The 23,620-nt window shown below is 41.0% G+C and overlaps 1 protein-coding gene across 4 annotated transcripts; it reads left to right on the top strand.

The window, feature by feature from the left end:
• The first annotated feature begins 49 nt into the window (after positions 1-49).
• On the top strand, positions 50-10,949 carry SNRPD1 (small nuclear ribonucleoprotein D1 polypeptide). Of its 4 annotated transcripts, none has more exons than XM_061399796.1 (5): positions 50-142; positions 6,628-6,704; positions 8,203-8,394; positions 10,519-10,635; positions 10,795-10,949. In XM_061399796.1, the coding sequence occupies exons 2-4, from the start codon at positions 6,635-6,637 to the stop codon at positions 10,593-10,595; spliced, it is 339 nt and encodes a 112-aa protein (XP_061255780.1). In that variant the 5' UTR covers positions 50-142; positions 6,628-6,634; the 3' UTR covers positions 10,596-10,635; positions 10,795-10,949. The 4 variants fall into 4 exon arrangements, with proteins under 4 accessions (XP_061255780.1, XP_061255778.1, XP_061255781.1 ...); XM_061399794.1 differs by lacking the exon at positions 50-142 and adding an exon at positions 3,168-3,341; XM_061399797.1 differs by lacking the exon at positions 50-142 and adding an exon at positions 3,506-3,833.
• Positions 10,950-23,620: the final 12,671 nt, after the last annotated feature.

Below are 23,620 nucleotides of genomic sequence, written 5' to 3'. Positions count from 1 at the left end.
CCACGGGTGGGCGCCTTGTACCCTACCGGCGGCCGCTTCCCTTGTTTCCCCCCCTGTCGTCTCGGAATAAAGCCACCCACGCGCCCAGCGGTGGAGGTTTGTCTTGAAGATCCGTCGCCAACGGTTCTTCTGTTGGTTGCAGGTACTGCTCTCTGCGACTTCCAGTTCAGATACCTCTCATCTTCCACACGAGCCAGTGTACAAAAAAGGGGAGGCGATTGATCCGTTCTCCCTCCTTCCCGGCATTGCACTCCAGCGTCTCCCCAAAATCCAGGGCTTCCCCGTCTCTTTGCACACTTTGCTCCTTGGGCATCAGAGCACAAGAGTCGACAAGAAATTGTAGGAAGTTCCACCAAGTTTAGTAACGGCGTGTGTTAAGACAAAGCTTTGGCTCTTAGAAGCCTCCAAAGATTGAATCTAGGATCCTAGGATTCTTGATTCTACACTGCTTTTGAACACGCCCTCTGTGCTTCTCTTTGCTTATTTGTAGGACTGTGAGGATGGGTAAATGAGTCCTCTTGCCTTTGAGAATCTGAAGAGGTGATCATAAGTGGATTCTCCCCCATGGTTCTTACTGCCCTCCTTTTTTGAAGCCAAGTCCACCCCAATATACCCTCTTAAGTTGCTGAAGCCTGATGTTTTTTTTTTCATCATCTTCCATAAAACTTTATAGAGCTGCCTGTCAGTTTAGTCTGGAGAGGTGCTATGGTTTAAAAACCAAAATGAGAGGTCTTGGTGGGTGAAGCCATTGGCCACGACACCATATCTTGTGATAATTGGCAAAAACCTGTCTGCCGCCCCTCACCCCCACATCCCCAAACCTTGACACGTTCATTTGTCCCTTGATCAACACAAGTTTAAACACACCCAATTTATACGGGGATTTTTTTTTCAGTAGTAAATACTAGAGTAAACAGTCATCATCAGTTGATTGTTGGGAGGTTGTAGGACCCAGGATATGGATGGGCAGCTGTAAATCAGGCATGGATTTTCCACTAAGCAGAGGGTCTGTGCCCTTAATGCCAGGGAGTAGACTGCCAACCTGATTAAAGCTGGTTATCTACTACTGATACAATATCTGACTTTCTAATACATTTACCTTCACCTTTAGATTGTCAAGACAATTGGTGGAATTTTTTGTGTGTGTAAACCACTTTATCTGTAATAACTCAAATTCTGACATACACACCTACACAAACCATATTTACAAGTTTCCATTCCCCCAAAATAGGCCTTTGTTTTTTAAAAAAGATATTTATTTGGCCATGCTGGGTCTTAGTTGCAGAATGTGGGATCTTTTCGCTGCTGCATGGGAGGTCTAGTTCCCTGACCCTTGCTTTGGGAGCATGGAGTCTTAAGGACTGGACCACCAGGGAAGTTCCAGAGCCTCTGCTTCTGAGTTCTCTATTCACTGTATTTGTATTGGCCACAATCAGGAACATGGGAATCCTTACAAAGGTTACACCGTATAAAACCATATGTATTTATTTTTGATACATAAGGAATTCATTGTTATTGTTTAGTTGCTAAGTCCTGTCCACCTCTTTTGCAACCCCATGGACTGTAGCCTGCTGGTCTAATTTTACCCCTATCAAATTGTCCATAAGAAGATTGGTGACAATTAGTGTTGGTGAAGATTTGCATAAGTAAAATTGGTGGGGGTTAGCATGCTGCTCGTGTTCAGTTGCTAAGTCATGTCTGACTCTTTTGCAACCAAAAGATTGTAGTCTGCCAGGCTCCTCTGTTCATGGGGTTTCCCAGGCAAGAATACTGGAGTGGGTTGCCATTCCCTTCTCCAGGGGATCTTCTTGACCCAGAGATGGAACCAGAGCCTCCGGCATTGGCAGATGAATTCTTTACCACTGAGCCACCAGGGAAGCCCTTATCATTAAGACATCTGCTTCTAAAAATTAATGGAACAGCTGGATTGCCCCGCTGGTTGCATTCTCATTTCCTTATTTTCTTTCTCATGGCCAATCTAAATACTTGTAACATACAAAACCTCAGCTAACTCCAAGAAGACAGAGGAGTCTCATTTTCAGACTGACCCTCCAGCTAGCAGCAAATAGAGGCTTTTTCTTTGCCGCTCCATTCTTGCTGACTTTATTTCAGGACTCTTGACGGTTTTATACTATGAGAGTAAAAATTATTAAATTTTTTCAAGCTAGAAAAAAAAAAAAAAGATGGCCATTTGGTCCACATTGGATCGCCAGGGGATTATTAGGAGCTGTTGGGAAGACAGGGGGATAGATGTTGAGAAGGTAGCACACATAAGTCCATTACAGTCTTGCTACTCAAATTGAGATCCATGGACTAGGGGCATCTTCATCAACTGAAGGCTTGTTGCTGTTGCTGCTAAGTCACTTCAGTCGTGTCCGACTCTGTGTGACCCCATGGACCGCAGCCCACCAGGCTCCCCTTCCTTGGGATTCTCCAGGCAAGAACACTGGAGTGGGTTACCATTTTCTTCTCCAATGCATGAAAGTGAAAAGTGAAAGTGAAGTCACTCAGTCGTGTCTGATTCTCAGCGACCCCATGGACTGCAGCCTACCAGGCTTCTCCGTCCATAGGATTTTCCAGGAAAGAATACTGGAGTGGGGTGCCCTTGCCTTAGAAGTGCAGAATTTCAGACCCCATGCTGACAGAATCAGAATTTCATTCTAACATTTCCTCCAGATGACATTGATGTTTGATGAGCAATGCCTCACAATATTCAGGAATTCTGATGACCAGGGATCAAGTCCAAGCTGGAGGTACAAATTAAAGCCCTAGTTTTGGACATCACCTGGACTAAAGGAGAAAGTATCCATTAGAGAAGCGTAACACGATCTCTAGATCTCTGGGCACCTTTTGAGGTTTGTGACCATAATTTAAAAATAATCAGTTAAAATTCTGTGATTTTCTGTAGGCACATAAAGTAATGTTGAGGTTCCTGCTGTTGGAACAGAATTAGCATAGTCCTCTGGACTTCCCCCAGAACTAACTTTCAATAACGAGTAAATCTGGTGCTGCATAATACACGGAGCCCTGCCCTGCCCGTTAAAGGGATGTAATCTCAAATCTCCATACTGAAAGTCTCCTAAACACCCTCAGCAGTTGCAAGGCACACCTCCAACCGTCAGGGGCCGCAGTGGCGCTTCGCGCAGCCGGAAAGGAGAGTAGCCCAAGCGCGGCCGCGGCGTTTCCGCCGTGCGTCCCTGCGCTCGGCGCGGTCTCTACGTCGGAGCCCCGAGAGTAAGTGTTTCCGGCCATTCATACGCCCAACCTCGGCTCTCGGTGGTCGGATTTCGTGTCCTATCGGGCCGAAAGGGTGACGGCGCCTCTAGGATGAAGCTCGTGAGGTGAGGAGGTGGCCGAGCGGAGTGGGAGCTGGGAAGGGCCGATCTGGGCCTGGAGCGGGAGGCCGGGCTGCTCCCGATGCAGGAGGCGCGAAAGCCGCGTGCGCGCGCGGCCTGCCAACGGCCTCCGGCGCCCGCCGCTGCAGCCCGGTCTGGCCCGCGCCCCCGCAGGCGCTCGGGCCTGGGCTTCAAACTGGCTTGTGCCGGGGTCCTGCCTGTCTTCCTAGAGGTGGAAATAAAGGCCGGACCGGGTGTTCCTACCTAGAGTCATAGAGGCCTTAGAGGTGCAGCGCCAGGCTCCCAAGCTCTTAACTCTGGGTGAAAGTCGATAGACTTTGATTGGCGTCGAACTTGTGCTCTAGTCTGGGTTACTTTTCTGCTTCGTCTCAGCATGCAGAGCCTGGAAAAGAGTGCTTAGAACTGCAGAGGTTTATTAAGAAATAATGTAACCCAATTCCGAAATGTTTCAAGTCAGGGATGGACTTTTTTGATTTCGTAAGTTGTTTTCTTAGTGTGTTTTCCCCCCTCTTGTTGTTACTCCCTAGACTTTACGTTATACAGTCTGCATTTATTTCCCTGTAGAATAAGCTTTTGATTTAGGAAGAATCTCCCAACATGGGACAGAATCTCTTTGCTGTATTTTTGGACTAATTACACAGATATTCAAGATTTCTTTTGGTTCTTATCTGTGTTTAAATTTGGCCTGTTAGTTTTGCATACTGAAGACGTGCTTATTGATTGAAGTAATTCATTCTGTACTCCCTGCAAATAGATTGGGTTTGGTGGTTTTGCTTGAGACTGAGAGGTGGAACATAGAAGCAGAGGTTTCTGATAAATAAGTTTATATCTTAGCAGGCAGCTATAAACTAACTTAGCTAGTTTCCTGTCTGCTCAGTCAAGGATTGTCAGTGTCGACTAGTTTTTGGCCACCTGTTACACTGTACGTTCATAATGGATTTTTTTTTTTTTTCAAGGCAGAGTCCCTGCCTTGTTGGAGTTTTATATTTTGTGGTGAAGGCAGACAAGTAGATAGTTTCTAGTACATTTGAAATAACATATAAAATACTCATTGTTATATTCAGGGTGGCATTTTAGAGAGTGCATTTAAGGTCAACTTTTTGTACATTGTTTTCCTTCCAGTTTTATTGCGATATAACTGGTGTGTGGTCAATACCTGCCAACCTGAATCTATAGTTAAGTTTTATGTAGTACTGTTTGAAATCAGTTTGTCTCATTTAAAGAAATTCCGTGTTGTGACAGTGACAGAATATTCCTATAAATTTTAATGAATGTACTGAATCCTATTCCATGTCTTAGACTATAGAAACAAAATTTCTAATACCTGAAGAATGTATTTTGCACCAGGAAAAATGGTTGTTTGGCTAAGTGGTTTGCAGATTTGGTTGACTTCTTTCAGTATCTCAGTTGGTAACATAATTATTATTTTACTGTCACCCTGATCAAAAACCTGGGAGTCATCCATGACTTATTCCTCTTGATGATCCTAATAATCTGATAAATTGCCAGGTTTTGGCAGATTTAAGTACCTAATAAGCATCTTTCACTTTCTGTTCTCTTTGATTTTTTAATTTAATAGTGTGGGTTTGGATGCCATTTCAGTGGTATACTAAAGGATCCCATTTTACCTGAATATTTAAGTATTATCTGAGTATCTGAATTTCAGTAAGCAGAAGGAATTCAGATAGTGAAGGATTTATCAGAAAATAATTTTAATTTGTCTGCTTCCTGGCTTGGATGGTAGTGTTTCCTTCTCCTGCCCTCCCTAAACCCTCCCTTGCCACTCCTGTCTCACCACTAAGCTGCTCAGACTTCCTTTTTTCCCCACCCAGTTTTTTAAAATCTCACTTCTTAAAAGGTAAATGTCATACAATGAAATTTAGCATGCATTTCCCAATTTTGAAAAGTGTATACACCTGTAAAATCCACACCCCTATCTGGATAATGAACTTCTGGTCTCTGTTCTGTTTCATTGGTTTATTGTTTCTGTTTCTCAGTTGTGTAAACCTTAATCTCTATATTGCTCTCTAGAAGACACCTGCTTTGTCATCTAATGTGATGCTCCACTCCATTGATGAAAACCCTTCTGTTGTTCTCGTAGGAGAACTCTTTAACAGAGCTTGGGCATCCCCTGAAAGGAAACTCTTCTCTACTCGTTTTCTTGGACTTAATACTCCAGCAGTAATACCTATAGTGTCTGTGTACATTGTGCTGTTTTCTTACTGTATCTTTGCTTTTATCTCTCTTGCTGCGCATATTACCAACCTTTCAGACTTCTTCCTAGCAGCCCACTAAGATCTGATTCCTTCCTACTCATGCTACATTATATTCATGATAAAAAAAAAAAACCTGTGCGTATCTCCATTGTGCTTTAAATTTATGTAGTTACTTTAAAAAATTATTTTGTGTGTCTCTTCTTCCTCCTAGAGTTTGAACTCCTTGGGAGCTTAGTCTTGCTCACTTTTAATACTCATTACCAAGCACAGGGAGTACCAGGTAATATAGAATGGCACGTATTATTTATCAAAGAAATATCCTTGGACTGGATAAAACGTATTTGGATTCAGTTCAAGAGACACTTTTTTCCTTGACAGCAAATATGGAAAGGGAAGGGATTTAGCACATGGGTTTTTCTTTATATGAGAGCAGGTTTGAAACTTGCTTTTGTACAAGATCAAGTAGTTTCCCCTATTTTGATGGCTATCTATACCACTTAAAAAGTTGCATTTTTAAGGCTGACTTCCCTTTAATCATGGAAACATTTTAGCCAACTCTTAGTGCTTGTTACAATCCAAGATTAGATATAAAGTTCCTGATCCCACCTCTCAAATGGACTCTAGCTGTGGGGACATAGGGAATCCCCCAGTTGTTGGAATCCTGCAGCTGTGATTGATGCCGTGGTAGAGTACACAGAGTACATACTATACTATAGACCAGAAATTTTGAATATGAGTTGCATATTGGATCAGACTGTAGGATTGTTGTTCACTTTCCTAGATGTGGTTGTGAATCTGTGAACTCTTCAACTTCCTCTGCATTGTTTCATAATAATTTGGAGAACAGAATAGATGAAGTGAGGAATGGAAGTAAGTGTTATTGAGGCACCTTTCCATACAACTAGGGAAATTACAGTGCACACTATTAACGGGAATGGGTGCAGACAGCATCCAGAGCACGTTTTCTATATCTAGAAATTTCACTTTGACTTCATAAACATGTTTTTGGAGTAGTAAAAGTAAAAACTTACTGTTTATTCTTAATGTCTTTATAGATTTTTGATGAAATTGAGTCACGAAACTGTAACCATTGAATTAAAGAATGGAACACAAGTCCACGGAACAATCACAGGTATGGAGGTTGGACTGAGTTTATAACACTTTTCCCCCGTCTCTTTGACCTGCAGGCCAGAATTCTTTGTTTGGTTAATAACATTTATTTAGTACAAATCTCCTTCCTTTTGTGTGGAGTATTACATGCACCTTCTTATGTATGTCTCCCCTTAAGCTCTTGTGCTAATACCAGAAGGATTCAGGTTACCCCATGTGCAACCACTGTTTTTTTGATTGATGCCTTTTCCACTTTGGCCTGTATGTGCCCCCTCGAGTGTTACATCTTCCAAAACACATATTACTTTTATTAGAATTTTGTGTCCCCTGTTCAACGGTAAAGTCTTTGAAGACAGAGAATAGGGTTTCCGTATCTGATTATCTTGGGTAAAACACACATGGGAAATGGGGAGGGGGTTGATGAGGAACCATAATTTTACCTAAGCATAACATTTTTGAGTATTTTTTGCTTTAGTGACGTAAAATGTTGGATATGTAGTTTTAAATTTAAAGCCACTATGATTCTTCACTAATAGTAGTGTTACACACACACACACCTGCCAAAGGGCAGATTTTTTAAAAGAATTGATGAAAGAAAATGCTATCTTAGCAGATGGCCCCATTCTACTCTCTGAAATATTTACATAACTGGTAATTTTTGTGAGTTTGCTAGAACTTTGCAACACCAATTGCTATGAAAGGAAATCCATGTAGTATAAGGTTTTGATACATACTGATCGTATCTAAGGAAGCATAATTTTGCTGTTAAAATTCTGTGATTTTAAACAATGATTTAGTCTGCTCTAGCCACTCCAGTGTTTTTGCCTGGAGAATCCCAGGGACGGGGGAGTTTGGTGGGCTGCCGCCAATGGGGTTGCACAGAGTCAGACACGACTGAAGCAACTTAGCAGCAGCAGCAGCAGCTCAGTTAATAAAAAATCCGCCTGCAATGCGGGAGACCCTGGTTCGATTCCTGGGTTGGGAAGATCCCCCGGAGAAGGGAAAGGCTACCTACTCCAGTATTCTGGCCTGGAGAATTCCATGAACTGGATAGTCTATGGGGGTTTCAGAGTCAGACAGGACTGAGCGACTTTCACTTTCACTTCTGAGCTTTGTGTTACATGTGGTAGAGGGGGCTGAGTGTTCTTCCTGCTTTTTACGAATTCAAAATACAATGATGGAAGACAAAAGTAGTACAGTGCAAGATTTGCCTCACAGATAGTAGGCACTTAATAAAAATTTAATAAATTGGGGGAGCAAAATCTAGTAAAAATCCAATTCTCTCCCCTCACGGACAACCAGTGTTACATTTCTTATATCCTGGCTATATATTTTAGTCCTAACAGTAGGGATAATCATACCATCTACCATAGGGACATTGAGGATTAAACTAAAATGCCTTAGCGTACCATTCCTGGAACATAGAGCTCGTAAATCTAATATAGTACCAACTGTGGCCTGATAGATAAATTGGTTGCCTTCCTTTTTATGCTAATAATTGCCCTCTTTTTTCCCTCCAGGTGTAGATGTCAGTATGAACACACATCTTAAAGCAGTGAAAATGACCCTGAAGAACAGAGAACCTGTACAGCTGGAAACACTGAGTATTCGAGGAAATAACATTCGGTATTTTATTCTGCCAGACAGCTTACCTCTGGATACGCTACTCGTGGATGTGGAACCAAAGGTGAAGTCTAAGAAAAGGGAAGCTGGTAAGTTTGAAGGATTATAAACATTTTTGTGTATGGTATATTTATACCCTAATCCACTATTCAAAATATGTTTATATCTGCAGACAACACAGATTGGTTGGTTGCTTTTAATTGCCTATGCTCGCCATGAGTACACCTGGAGTTTCTTATGGTTCCTGGTATTGCTGTTCAAAAGACCAGTGTTGTTTGGTCTTACCTGCTGGGCCTTTTTGCATGGCCTGGTCCCGCATTCCCTGCACACTTTGGAACATCTGGGGATGAACCCTTTATTCCTGCTATTCTGAAATTTCTTAATGACTTAGCTTTTTGTCCATTTCATTGTTTTGGGTACTTGGCGGACCCTTTCCGTATGGATATTCTTGTATTTTAGAGCTAAGAAATTTACTTGTGTACCTTTATAAATTTCTTCTGTTTTGCTTATTCTGTTCTTTCTTCCTGGAATTCTTAATAATTGAGTTTTCTGACTGAGTCTTTTCTCTTATTTTTCTCTCTGTCTTTTATTCTGAACTTGGTGTTGTTTTCTCTGGTTTCTCTTTTTATTTAACCTCTTAATATGCTCTTTATGTTGAAGGCTTTACTGTAGTATCTTGCACTTTGGCCATCCATTGTTTAAGAAGGAACCTGAAAAGAGAACTTCTGGAAAGGGAGGCTGGACTGCTTCGCTGGTGGATTCAAAGTAAATTTGCTTCTCCACCAAGGCAACCCCACATTTTAGGATGTGGAAATCTTTTCTGGAACTGGTTTTCTCAGAAAAAGATTCTAGTCACATGGGAGACGTGTCTGGCAACCAGCATCATAGGAGCAGGACAGGAGAAAGGGACTGATACTAAACTTACCACAATGATTTTTAGACTTTTCCTCTCACCCACACTAAGAAATATACTTTTTTGCATTATGACCTATTCATTCAAAATTTCACAAAGAACTGTTTAGTCTTAATACATGCAGATGCCCCTAAGTTTCCTGTCCTATTCTCTTTCAGTTAAAAAAAAATGTTCAGGCTATACCACATAGCTCGAAAAACACTGACTTGATCCCTCTCTTCGTCCCTCTGGCTCTGTGACTTTTGCTGCCATCCACTTTGCAACTGTGTTCAAATCCAAACCCTTTCTGCTTCAAGGTCTTAAGGTTAATTTTCTCTTTCCTTTCCTGCCTACCTGTCAGGGAAATAGGCTTCAGCGTTGCAGGATGGGAAGAGGGCTAGCCAGTCTGCTGCCCCACATGAGGGCTGGCAGCCTCTTCCCCATGTTTTCAGCCTCCTGCCTCACCTTACCCCTGGCTTCCAAGGTCCTAGGTCTTTTTGAGGCTACTCTTCCTTTACTAAACATTTGTTGTTCTCAGTTTGTTTTCTGACTTAGAAATTTGTTGAGATGTTTAAACTACTGCGTTTTTTCTGTGCCCTCGCTCCATGGATATTTGCTATTTTTCTTTCTTTTCTATCGTGAATAGTACCTCAGAGCGAATTGGAGATAAGTGTGGTTAATCTGCCTTGTTTCAAGAGAAGTGCTAGATTTACTCTATTGTTTTGAAAGATAAGACTCCGAACGATGAGTAGAAATGTCAGGGTTTTAAAAACATTCATAGATACCTGAAAATAGGAAGCTCAGAGCTAGGATGACCAGGTAACAGGGATATTGTTACTGGATTAAAGTAACAATATGATTGGGTCAAATGACTTAAGATTCGGAAGAATCATGAGGTTGTTATTTGATGCAATGTATCTTAAACTTTCTTGACATGAATTAACTTACTTGGATTCTCTTCAGTAACAAAACTGGCACATAGTGTTTCTGTTCTGTTCCATTAGTATGAAATCTCTTTCATCTTTTGTGAAGTTCAGATCATTTGTGTTTCATTTTGTGGTGAATTTGAGGCATGATACAAAGAAAAAATATTTTAAACCTTGATGAATTTCTCCATAAACAAAGTCAAATGAAACAAATATTAAGGTATTAGGCCAGCAGTTCTTGGTTCTGTATGATAAAGTATCGGAAGAGGTGACTCTGAGATTACATTTGAGAGAAGCTGAGTTAAAATTTTCTTTACTTTAGGTGCTGTTGGCGGTGGCCAGGTCACATCAGCACAGAAGAGAATTTACCTTGCTTTGTTTTTCTCTTCCCTCAGTTGCAGGAAGAGGCCGAGGCCGAGGAAGAGGACGTGGCCGAGGCCGAGGCAGAGGCAGAGGGGGTCCTAGGCGATAATGTCTCTCAAGACTACTATCTCAAAGTATTAAGTACTACGGTATGTTTTTTGGTACAAGTTTCATTTTTGGCAGCCAAGGAAGAGGGCGTGGCCAAGGCAGAGAAAGAGGGAGTCCTAAGTGATAATGTCTTTCGCGATTATTGTTGCAGAGTGATAAGAATTATGGGATATTTTTTGTCCTGGTTTTGTTTATGGCAGGCGGGGCAGGAAGACGGATACCTGACAGAGGAAGATTAAGGCCAAGGCAGAAGTCCTAAGAAATAATGTTACTGTTTCACAGGGAAGAATGTTCAAGTTTTTTGTACAGGCTTTGTTTGTTTGTAGCAGTTTTTAATAAACAAAAATGTAACACATTTGTCTGTTGACTATCATATTAAGCTTTTAAAGTTCATGTGTATATACTTGATATCAACACAATAAGAGCTAAGCATTACTACTAGGTAGTCCCACAGTAATTCCAATCTTAGATCAGGCTTTTAATTTTTTGAACTATAGTATTTCTTTTATGAATGTATATAGAATATATACCTTTTTATTTCACATGCACTGGTGTGTTTTATTGTTTTACCTTGATTCCATTCCGTGGAACCTTCCTACAAGTAAAATAAGTCCTTTTTGATACTTCAGAAACTGAGGTCCTGTGGAATGAGGTCTAAAATTGATTCTCTTCTTCCTGAGTTTGGTCCATGAAGATGTAGTTTCTTAGTAAAGGGTGATGCTCATCTTCTAATTCAGGAGTCGTTGATTTTGTCGTCATTGTTAATGGGGGTTTTTGGGGGGGTTGTCAGACAATGTGTGGGATCCTAGTTCCCCAACTATGGATCAAACTCATGTACATTGCATTTGAAGCACAGAGTCTTAACAACTGGACCACCAAGGAAGTCTCTGTTTTACATTCTCTGTGTTGAAACTGTAAATAGTGTTCACTAGATTATCTGTTATGAACAGTGTTGAAACTTGTAAATGTGTAATGTACATATCATTGGCTCCTGTACCAAATACTTTTACAAGTAGTTCTTTAAGAATGAAAAAAAGGCGACTGACTTATTTGCCAGCAAAACTGGATTCTTTCCGATCATTAATAAGGATTTATTGAATTGTTTTAATAGATTAGATTTAGAGAAAAATGTTTTAGTCACCAAGTTGTATGTGACTCCTGTGCCAGCGCCATGGACTATAGCCCACCAGGCTTCTCTGTCCATGGGATCTCCCAGCAAGAATACTGGACTGGGTTGCCATTTCCTTCTCTAGGGAATCTTTCCGACACGGGGGTCAAACCCATGTCTTTTGCATTGGCAAGTGGGTTCTTTACCACTGAGCCATCAGGGAAACCCTAAAGAACGTAAGTCTCAGTACATGGTTTCTTAAAAAGCTAGTTTGCTGCTGTTTGTTTATAGACTAAGATGAAAACCTGACTGAGGATTGGAGTGAACTAGATTCTGTATTTTCATTTAATCATGTACTTGTGTTTGTTTGTTTAACAAGAAGGAGATATTCTGCAAAGATTGTTACCAAACAGGAGCCTTAGGCCTTCTGGGAAGTTAGGTAAATTGAGATAGCACCAGCATTTGTGTGTGCCATGTATGTGTGTATCTTTTTCCACCCTCTGTTTTTGTACCTATTAGTTGACTGCAAACAGAAGGCAAAGGGACCCAGTGTTCATCAAGGTGGGGACAAACAGTAAAGCACAAGTTGTGAATAAACATATGACTCCTGACTGCATGGTACTAACAGGCTGAAAGGAAAACATATACACAATTGCAAATTGTGAATATTCTGATAATACTTTGTATTATCTTGTCTGTTTTAAAAACTGTGGAAGCTCATTTTAAGTCAAATGCCACTAACAAAAAAATGTTTTAACTGTGCCTTTTTATTTTTTAATTTTTTTGGCTGAGCCACATGTCATGCAGGGTCTTAGTTTCCCAACCAGGGAGTCAAAACTGTGCCCTCTGCAGTGAAAGTGTGGAGTCCTAACCACTGGGCCGCCTGAGAAGTCCCTTCAGTTGAGTCGCTCAGTTGTGTCCAACTCTTTGCAACCCCATGAACTGCAGCACACTGGGCCTCCCTGTCCAACACCAACTCCCAGAGTTCACTCAAACTCATGTCCATCTAGTTGGTGGTGCCATCCAGCCATTTCATCCTCTGTCGTCCCCTTCTCCTCCTGCCCCCAATCCCTCCCAGCATCAGGGTCTTTTCCAATGAGTCAGCTCTTAACATGAGGTGGCCAAAGTATTGGAGTTTCAGAAGTCCCTTAACTGTGTCTCATTTTGTGAATTTTAATGTTTCAAAGTTTGTAGTGTGAAACCAGTCTGGGAACAGTTTAAATATAAGGCGAAACCTAGTGGGTACTGGATTGAATTTGTCAACTTTAATAATAGCCAGTTATTCTATCAGCACAGTGACTTTAAGAATAGCCAGAAGAATTGCAGTTTGGCAGCAAACTGTGGCTGAGCACAGGCAACTCCAGAGAACCAGGAAGCGGGCCTTGCTTTGATAGGGCCTGGGGGAGGGAGGCAGGGAGGCCTGGGGAGGGGCAGTAATAAGCAGCCTCTTTTGCAGAAAGAGGCCTCTCATTGGTTGGGTAACTACAGTTTCTGATTGGCTGGGCTCCCCAGGGGACAATAGATGGTTTCTTCCTACTGGATAACCAATAGGCATCACCCTCATCTCCAGATGTTTGAAGTAATTGGGTTCGAAGTGAAGCTGGCCAGTTGGACTGTAGAACTTTCCTCCTTGTCCTGTCCCCTTTGGGTTTCAAGGGCAGGCTTTACCAGGCACGTGGTATTACAAAAAGGATTGCTTTCTGTTTTTATGTTTTGGGGTGGGTTTTTTTCCTTTTGGCCACACTACTTGGTTTGTGAGTTCTTAATTCCCCAACCAGGGATCAAACCCAAGCCGTCAATACTGAAAGCACGAAGCGCTAACCACTGGACCGCTGGGGAATTCCCAATTTTATATCTTTTAAAGCTTAAGATTTTGTGAAATTTGGGGGTTTGTTTAAAGAAATTAATGGGTTTATGTAGAAAACTGTAAGTGAGCTAATAGAGAAATTATATTTCACAGCATGTTTTGTTTTACTGCAACTAGATTGGTTAAACAAAGATGGTTTAGTATTTTGAAATGTAATAATGTGTTTAGTAGTCAAAATTCACATGGTCTTACATAATATCAGGATGAGTTCAGTTCAGTCACTCAGTCGTGTCCAACACTGCGACCCTGTGAACCGCAGCACACCAGGCCTCCCTGTCCATCACCAACTCCCAGAGTCCACCCAAACCCATGTCCATTGAGTCGGTGATGCCACCCAACCATCTCATCCTCTGTTGTCCCCTTCTCCTGCCCTCAATCTTTCCCAGCATCAGGGTCTTTTCCAGTGAGTCAGTTCTTTGCATCAGGTGGCCAATGTATCAGAATAACATTTAATAACAGTCCTGAAAACCTAAAATGGACTTTGCTTATCATGTTGAGGAAGAATTTTCTATCTGCAACCAACAACAGACATTTCTAGAGACATGCCAATTAAAACAACAAGAATATGTCTAATATTGGTCTTTATTTAATGTGAAAATTCTTGGTGGACTCACAAAATAAGAGGTGTACTTTTGAGAAGGAAGAGAAATTTTGCATTTTTTAAATTTCTGTGCAGGACCACGGCAGTGTTCATTTATCTGAATCAGTCTTTCCCCTAAGTAAAAGTTTTAAAGTTCTGTGTGTTTCCTATATTTTGAGTAAGGTTAATATATAATAGATTTCGTTTACAAAGGGCTTCCCTGGTGGCTCAGACAGTATAGAATCTGTCTGCAGTGCAGGAGACCCAGGTTCGATCCCTGGAGAAGGAAATAGCAACCTACTTCAGCGTTCTTGACTGGGAAATTCCATGGACAGAGGAGCCTGATGGGCTACGTACAGTCCATGGGGTTGCAAAAGAGTCAGACACAACTTGGTGAACAACAGAGAAGCCAAAATAAAATACACAGAGGCAAGTGACAAGAAATTCCAAGCCAGGGGCCTTGGTTTTGTGTCTTGACCCATGGGCAGGTTAATCTTCCCTTGGCTGCTGCTTTTGCCCAGTAAGAGCCTCTGGATCACAGACTCATCTACAGCTTGCACAATCTGAATGAGTATTTCATTCTGCAGTTTTAAGATTTGAGCCAGGGTCTCACATTTGTTTTTATTGGGTATTTTCCCTTAACTGTACACAGATAAAGCTTATGACAATTGCTTTTTGTTTTTCCTTGCTGGAAATATCAAATGTCACCTGAGGCATTTGGCTGATATGAATCTTAATGCATTTGTAGGTGAAAGGAAACCAGTCATCTTTCTTGGGAAACTGTATTAGTGTTCCCCTAAAGAAACAGAACCACTAAAAGATATTTACATATACAAAGAGATGAATTATAATGAATTGGCTCACACAATTAAAAAGACAGAAAACCAGAAATGATCAGCCTTCTACAAGCTGGAGACCTAAGAAAGTTCCCAACTGAGCCCGAAGCCTAAGAATCAATGGTGGAAGTCCAAGTCCTGAGAACTGAGGGAACTGATGGTTGGAAGTTCCAGTCTGAGGGAGGAAGATCAGTTCATATCAATCAGTCCAATTCACAGAGCAAACTCTTGTCTTTCTCTACTTGTGTTCAGACCCTCGACAGATTGGACTGTGCCCATCCAAACTGAACAGGGCAATCTGCCTTACTCAGTCCACCAACTCAAATATTAATCTCATCTGAAACATCTTCACAGACATACCCAGAAGTAATGTTAAGGCAAATACCCACACACGTGTAACCCAGTCAATTTGACACAAAATCAACCTCATGAGAACAGGGCTTTACATCTGTCTTAATCATCTCCTCACTTTTGTGTCTACTCCTTACTGCTAGTCAGCTTCACCTCTAATCCAGTTTCTCCCATTCATTAAGCTGTAGTTTTCTCTTTTGGAGTTATCTTCTTTGTATATTTATACTTCTTTTGGGTAACATTGATACAGTCCATGTGTAAATGTTCTTGTTGGCACGCAACTTAGAAAAACCAAATACTCTGCTTAGAACATACTGTGCCTCAGTGAGAAGCAAGTTTATTTAAACCAGGATCTTATAATGTGATATACTTCAGATTTATCTTTCAGTAAGAAATAATGTGCTTAAATTTCCTAATTATATTTTTATAATAGGCTGCCAACCTTTACTCAGTGTTCTCATAAAATGATAACTATCAGGGAGTATCCCTGAAAATGAAAACCTAAAGATTATCTCTCATATAGGGGTAGGGTATCTCTTCCTCTCTCCATGTTCCTGCTTGAGTCCATAAAATACTGGCCATTGGGATTCCCTGGTGGCTCAGATAGTAAAGAATCCACTTGCAATGCAGGAGTTAGATCCCTGGGTCGGGAAGATCCTGTGGAGAAGGAAATGGCAATCCACTCCAGTATTCTTGACTGGGAAATCCCATAGACAGAGGAGCCTGGTGGGCTACAGTCCACTGAGTCATAAAACCTCAGACAGGACTGAGCAACAAACACTTTCATCAGATACTGAGGGTAGAAGAGCCTTGGCCATTTTGTTTACCTCCCCAAGGAAGACTGTTCTGTTGACATTCCTTAGAGGCATCTTCTAAGAGGTCCTCCACCCTATGACTTCCTCTTTTATTTGTGATCCAAGGACTGAGTAAGAGTGCTCTATATTCCCATAAGCTTGTTCTAAATGTGCTTCGGGGGAAGAAAAGCATTAATTTTATCTTCCAACCCAAGTTATGTTCTTTAATCTGTCTTAACCACTAATAGAGTAGGTAATCTGAACCTACCTGTCTTCTCAGTTTTATTCAAAACCCAAAGATGAGGTATGGTCATCTTTGAAATTTAAAAAGCTGAAATTTTGAAGACCTCGGGTTAAATGGGTTTGGTAGCATACATGGTTAGTCACCAATTCAATATTCATGCTCTACTCTTACAAGAGCCCAGTTTTCAGGGGAATAGAAATGTGTCAAGCTCTAAAAGCTTTATTTTCCCACTCAGTTTGGTCTTATCAGGATCCATTTGGCCTAGTTCTGATTCAGTTCAGTTCAGTCGCTCAGTCGTGTCCAACTCTTCACGACCCCATGAATCACAGCACGCCAGGCCTCCCTGTACATCACCAACTCCCGGAGTTCACTCAGACTCACGTCCATCGAGTCAGTGATGCCATCCAGCCATCTCATCCTCTGTCCTCCCCTTCTCCTCCTGCCCACAATCCCTCCCAGCATCAGAGTCTTTTCCAATGACTCAACTCTTCGCCATGACGTGGCCCAAGTACTGGAGTTTTAGCTTCAGCATCATTACCTCCAAAGAAATCCCAGGGCTGATCTCCTTCAGAATGGACTGGTTGGATCTCCTTGCAGTCCAAGGGACTCTCAAGAGTCTTCTCCAACACCACATTCAAAAGCATCAATTCTTTGGTGCTCAGCCTTCTTCACAGTCCAACTCTCACATCCATACATGACCACAGGAAAAACCATAGCCTTGACTAGATGGACTTTTGTTGGCAAAGTAATGTCTCTGCTTTTCAATATGCTATCTAGGTTGGTCATAACTTTTCTTCCAAGGAGTAAGCATCTTTTAATTTCATGGCTGCAGTCGCCATCTGCAGTGATTTTGGAGCCCAGAAAAATAAAGTCTGTCACTGTTTCCACTGTTTCCCCATCTATTTCCCATGAAGTGATGGGACCGGATGCCATGATCTTCGTTTTCTGAACATTGAGCTTTAAGCCAACTTTTTCACTCTCCACTTTCACTTTCATCAAGAGGCTTTTGAGTTCCTCTTCACTTTCTGCCATAAGGGTGGTGTCATCTGCATATCTGAGGTTATTGATATTTCTCCCGGCAATCTTGATTCCAGCTTGTGTTTCTTCCAGTCCAGCGTTTCTCATGATGTACTCTGCATATACGTTAAATAAGCAGGGTGATAATATACAGCCTTGATGTACTCCTTTTCCTATTTGGAACCAGTCTGTTGTTCCATGTCCAGTTCTAACTGTTGCTTCCTGACCTGCATACAGATTTCTCAAGAGGCAGATCAGGTGGTCTGGTATTCCCATCTCTCAGAATTTTCCACAGTTTATTGTGATCCACACAGTCAAAGGCTTTGGCATAGTCAATAAAGCAGAAATAGATGCTTTTCTGGAACTCTCTTGCTTTTTCCATGATCCAGTGGATGTTGGCAATTTGATCTCTGGTTCCTCTGCCTTTTCTAAAACCAGCTTGAACATCAGGAAGTTCACGGTTCACATATTGCTGAAGCCTGGCTTGGAGAATTTTGAGCATTTACTAGCGTGTGAGATGACTGCAATTGTGCGGTAGTTTGAACATTCTTTGGCATTGCCTTTCTTTGGGATTGGAATGAAAACTGACCTTTTTCCAGTCCTGTGGCCACTGCTGAGTTTTCCAAATTTGCTGGCATATTGAGTGCAGCACTTTCACAGCATCATCTTTCAGGATTTGGAATAGCTCAACTGGAATTCCATCACCTCCACTAGCTTTGTTCGTAGTGATGCTTTCTAAGGCCCACTTGACTTCACATTCCAGGATGTCTGGCTCTAGGTCAGTGATCACACCATCGTGATTATCTGGGTCGTGAAGATCTTTTTTGTACAGTTCTGTGTATTCTTGCTACCTCTTCTTAATATCTTCTGCTTCTGTTAGGTCCATACCATTTCTGTCCTTTATCGAGCCCCTCTTTGCATGAAATGCCCCCTTGGTATCTCTAATTTTCTTGAAGAGATCTCTAGTCTTTCCCATTCTGTTGTTTTTCCTCTATTTCTTTGCATTGATCGCTGAGGAAGGCTTTCTTATCTCTTCTTGCTATTCTTTGGAACTCTGCATTCAGAGGACCAACCCCAAGTCCAGGATGTCTGGCTCTAGGTCAGTGATCACACCATCGTGATTATCTGGGTTGTGAAGATCTTTTTTTACAACCAACCCCAAGTCCAAGGAGCAGTGGCTGCACTGGTGCAGGAGGGCCTAGAGGAGCCATCCCATGTTGAAGGTCAGGAAGGGTGGCGGTGAGGAGATACCCCTTGTCCAAGGTAAGGAGGAACGGCTGCGCTTTGCTGGAGCAGCCGTGAAGAGATACCCCACGCCCAAGGTAAGAGAAACCCAAGTAAGACGGTAGGTGTTGCAAGAGGGCATCAGAGGGCAGACACTGAAACCATACTCACAGAAAACTAATCAGTCTAATCACACTAGGACCACAGCCTTGTCCAACTCAATGAAACTAATCCATGCCCGTGGGGCAACCCAAGATGGGCGGGTCATGGTGGAGAGATTTGACAGAATGTGGTCCACTGGAGAAGGGAATGGCAAACCACTTCAGTATTCTTGCCTTGAGAACCCCATGAACAGTATGAAAAGGCAAAATGATAGGATACTGAAAGAGGAACTCCCCAGGTCAGTAGGGGCCCAATATGCTACTGGAGATCAGTGAAGAAATAACTCCAGAAAGAATGAAGGGATGGAGCCAAAGCAAAAACAGTACCCAGCTGTGGATGTGACTGGTGATAGAAGCAAGGTCCGATGCTGTAAAGAGCAATATTGCATAGGAACCTGGAATGTCAGGTCCATGAATCAAGGCAAATTGGAAGTGGTTAAACAAGAGATGGCAAGAGTGAATGTCGACATGCTAGCAATCAGTGAAATAAAATGGACTGAAATGGGTGAATTTAACTCAGATGACCATTATATCTACTACTGCGGGCAGGAATCCCTCAGAAGAAATGGAGTAGCCATCATGGTCAACAGAAGAGTCCAAAATTCAGTACTTGGATGCAATCTCAAAAACGACAGAATGATCTCTGTTCATTTCCAAGGCAAACCATTTAATATCACAGTAATCCAAGTCTATGCCCCAACCAGTAACGCTGAAGAAGCTTAAGTTGAATGGTTCTATGAAGACCTACAAGACCTTTTATAACTAACACCCAAAAAAGATGTCCTTTTTGTTATAGGGGACTGGAATGCAAAAGTAGGAAGGCAAGAAACACTTGGAATAACAGGTAAATTTGGCCTTGGAATACGGAATGAAGCAGGGCAAAGACTAATAGAGTTTTGCCAAGAAAATGCACTGGTCATAGCAAACACCCTCTTCCAACAACACAAGAGAAGACTCTACAGGTGGACATCACCAGATGGTCAACACCGAAATCAGACTGATTATATTCTTTGCAGCCAAAGATGGAGAAGCTCTATACAGTCTCAGATCATGAACTCCTTATTGCCAAATTCAGACTTAAATGGAAGAAAGTAGGGAAAACCACTAGACCATTCAGGTATGACCTAAATCAAATCCCTTATGATTATACAGTGGAAGTGAGAAATAGATTTAAGGGACTAGATCTGATAGATAGAGTGCCTGATGAACTATGGAATGAGGTTCGTGACATTGTACAGGAGACAGGGATCAAGACCATCCCCATGGAAAAGAAATGCAAAAAGCAAAATGGCTGTCTGGGGAGGCCTTACAAATAGCTGTGAAAAGAAGAGAAGCAAAAAGCAAAGGAGAAAAGGAAAGAGATAAGCATCTGAATGCAGAGTTCCAAAGAATAGTTCTGATTAATGACATGTAAATAGAAATCTCATACAGGGATTCTGGAGAAGCTATTCTTTTCGAATTAAAAACAGAATCATCTGTCTTGGGTCTTTTACTCTATATCCCTTCCACCTTCTTCCCTGGAACACAGATGGGATAACTGGAGCTAAGGCAGCTATTTTTTACAATGAGGAAAAGGCCAAGAGAATTAAAGACCTAGACCTTCACATTCTTAAGGTGTTTAACCAGTGCCAGCAACTGTCTTCTCCCGAACTTACTGTTCTGCAACAAAAAAATACTACTTTAGAACAAACTATAGTAAATTGCTTTTTGTATTATCTGTTGCCAAATGCCATTCCTGTGTGATACAGTTTCTAATGAAAGAGACCTCTTAGCCCCTGTGCTACAATATTATTCCTGCTTTGTTCAGTTGACTTGTTAAGGACAGGATAAATTGTAAAGGTAACAATTCTACACATTATTCGAGGTTTAAAATGGAATTTGGCCAGTCTATATATGTGACAAAGAGCCTATGAATTTATAGCTGGGCAAGTTGGTTGTCACAGTGTATCCTCCATTGCTTTAAGGGATGAGGCCCCTGTAAAAATGGGAATGTTCTACTTGATTAATCGTTTGCAGTGTATTGCTGAACTGACTACTCTCAGCAGGATTTTGAAGTGGTTTGGTAGATAGTAATTGATTATATTCATCTTTGAATAAGTATTTCCTAGTGGGATTATATTCCACTTTCATTCTGTTTGACCTTTCACACGTACGCAGAATAGACTGGTACACTGAGCTCCCATATAGTCACTACCCACCTTCAACAATTGTCGGCTCTGGTCGAACTTGTTTCATCTGTACTGCCACCCATCTCCCCACCCTTACCCTCTGCCATGACCCACTGGATTATTTTGAAGCAGATGTGAGATATTTCATCTATAAATGTTTCAGTGTGTATTCCTGAAAAATAAGGGCAGTTTTAAAAAATATAACCACAGGATCAATGTTAGGGTTGGACTCCATACTTTGACTGCCAAGGACACAGGTTCAATCTCTGGTCAGGTTTCTAAGGTCCCACAAGCTACATGGTGTGGCCAAAAAAAATAAAGTTTTATGGATGATATTTTTGCAGTTGATTTGTTTTTTTACCCCATTTTGGTTTTTTTCCATGCAACTTGTAAAGTTTCCTGACTTCTTCATTTTACTGATTGCACCCCATTTGGTCTCTTAACATGTTCCTTTGACCCCTGAACTTCCTATAAACTGGAAGTTTGAAGTTTACCTGCTTCAAGTTTAATTTTTTCTCAATAATTTTTCATGGATGGTATTCTTTTTCATTGCTATGTTTTTCACAGCTTCTTAAACAGTATGACTCAGTGATTGAAAGGCGAAGTCTTAGGGAATTCCCTGGTGGCCCAATGATTAGGACTTGGCATTTCACTGCCTTGACCCTGGTAAGAAACTAAGATCCCACAAGCCGTGTGTCGTGGCAAAAAAAAAAAAAAAAAAAAGGTTACTATAAATTCCTTGTTTTTGCCCTCAGAAAGCACAGCTAATAAATATTAGCTGGTTGGTGGTTGCCAGATTCTGTGGGGATGGAGAGAATGGGTTTCTATTAATACGTATCATGGGGGAATTCGGCAGGTGATAGTAAGTTTGAATAGGGAGCTGTGGTAGGGGACATACAGTTCTGTGCATTTGTTAAAACTCATGGACTTGTTCATCACAAAGAGTAAACTTTATATAAAGTTTTAAAAATCCATCAGGATGTGGTAAGAAGGATGGAATACAGATAATCACAAATGAATCTAAGTGTATTACAAGTGAGTCACATAACCACATTGAGTGAAGTTAAGTAAATTTCTCACAGGAGTGTAGGTTAGAAATTCTGAAACGACTTTATCTACTTTTAGTTGTATTATTCAGTAAATAAGTAAATATATTGTAGACCATCAGAGCCAGGTTTCTAACTTAGAGGAAGAAATTACAAATAAGAAATGATAATTCATTCTGTTGCTGAATTGGAGTCAGAGGTGTCAGTATGGATGGACTTGTTTACTTATAGATGATAGATAAATATAGACATGTGCATGCATTATATTTACATATAATTTTTTCCTAACTCCATTGAAAAGGGCTACAAGCACTGGGACCCCTGTAGCAATGAGCATATCTACATCCAGATCTTGATTTTTCTTTTTTATTTAAGATTTTTTTTGGGGGGGGGGGCATGGACCATTTTTAAAGTCTTTAATGAATTTGTTACAATATTGTTTCTGTTTTATGTTTTGGGTTTGTTTTTTGTTTTTTTTTTTTTGGTGGTGGGGCAGTTTGAGGCATGTGGGATCTTAGCTCACTGACCAGGGATTGAACCCACAACCCCTGCACTGGAAGGCAAAGTCTTAACCACTGGACTGCCAGTGAAGTCCCAGTATCTTGGTTTTTAAATGCCATTCTTTAATAAAAGAAATCAGGACTCCTTGAAGAACTGTATTGATTCCAGGACTGGACTAGAGAAAATAAAATATGAGACTAGACCATCTGGTGATGCCAACCCACTTAAAAAAAAAAAAGGCATATTAAAGGGACATAGAAGCCATCCAGAATGCCCAAACTGAAACAAATTGAACAATAAAATAAGGATAGTATTGATATTTAATTACAAGCCAAAGAAAAATACTCATGAATCTATACTGATGTCAACACCTGAACAAAGAAATGGGGCCAGTGGGAGAAAAGTGACAGCATTTTCTTTCATAAGGATTTCCGTTATAAACACAGAAGGAATGTGAGAAATAGAAAAAGACCATCAGAACGCAACAGTACCTTGCTACAGGCAAGATAAGATCCACCAATGAGTAGAAAGAAATTTAAACAAACAGGATATTTGCATAGTCTCAAAAGAGGCCCTCCTCCCTTCCCCACCCCACTCCTGAATCAATTACAAAGGAAAAATTAGTAACTTCTCTGTGGTGAATCCTGACTGACACCACCTTAGCCAAGGGATCAAGGTTAATATCACCACAGAGATCAACATGTACTTTTCCCCCTACCCTAAACCCAACGCGTTTTAGATAGAGAAAGCTATATAAGTAATAAAATGTTATTTGGTTTTGGTTTATAATAGTAAACATCTTTTCATAGCAACATAGTACTTTATATATAGCACTGTCACAGTTCATAAAGTATTTTCACATGTTATTAGTATTTCTTTAATCCTCATAATAACTCTGTAACATTGATATTTCTAGCTATATATATATTTTTAACCATCTGTATTTTCTAGATGAAATCAAAGTCTGGACAGGACAAATGATTTCCTTCAGGTCAAATGGTGAATTAATAGCAGAGCCAAGAATCAACCTCATGTGCTCTGAATTCAAGCCCAAACTTCTTTCCCAAGAAATGATCTTAAAAATAGTAGGAACTATGATTAATGATAATAAAGAGCTCTAGGTAAATAT

Source organism: Bos javanicus, chromosome 24, assembly GCF_032452875.1.
Source record: "Bos javanicus breed banteng chromosome 24, ARS-OSU_banteng_1.0, whole genome shotgun sequence".
Lineage (NCBI taxonomy): Eukaryota > Metazoa > Chordata > Mammalia > Artiodactyla > Bovidae > Bos > Bos javanicus.
This window is presented reverse-complemented; position numbering and strand designations above follow the sequence as displayed.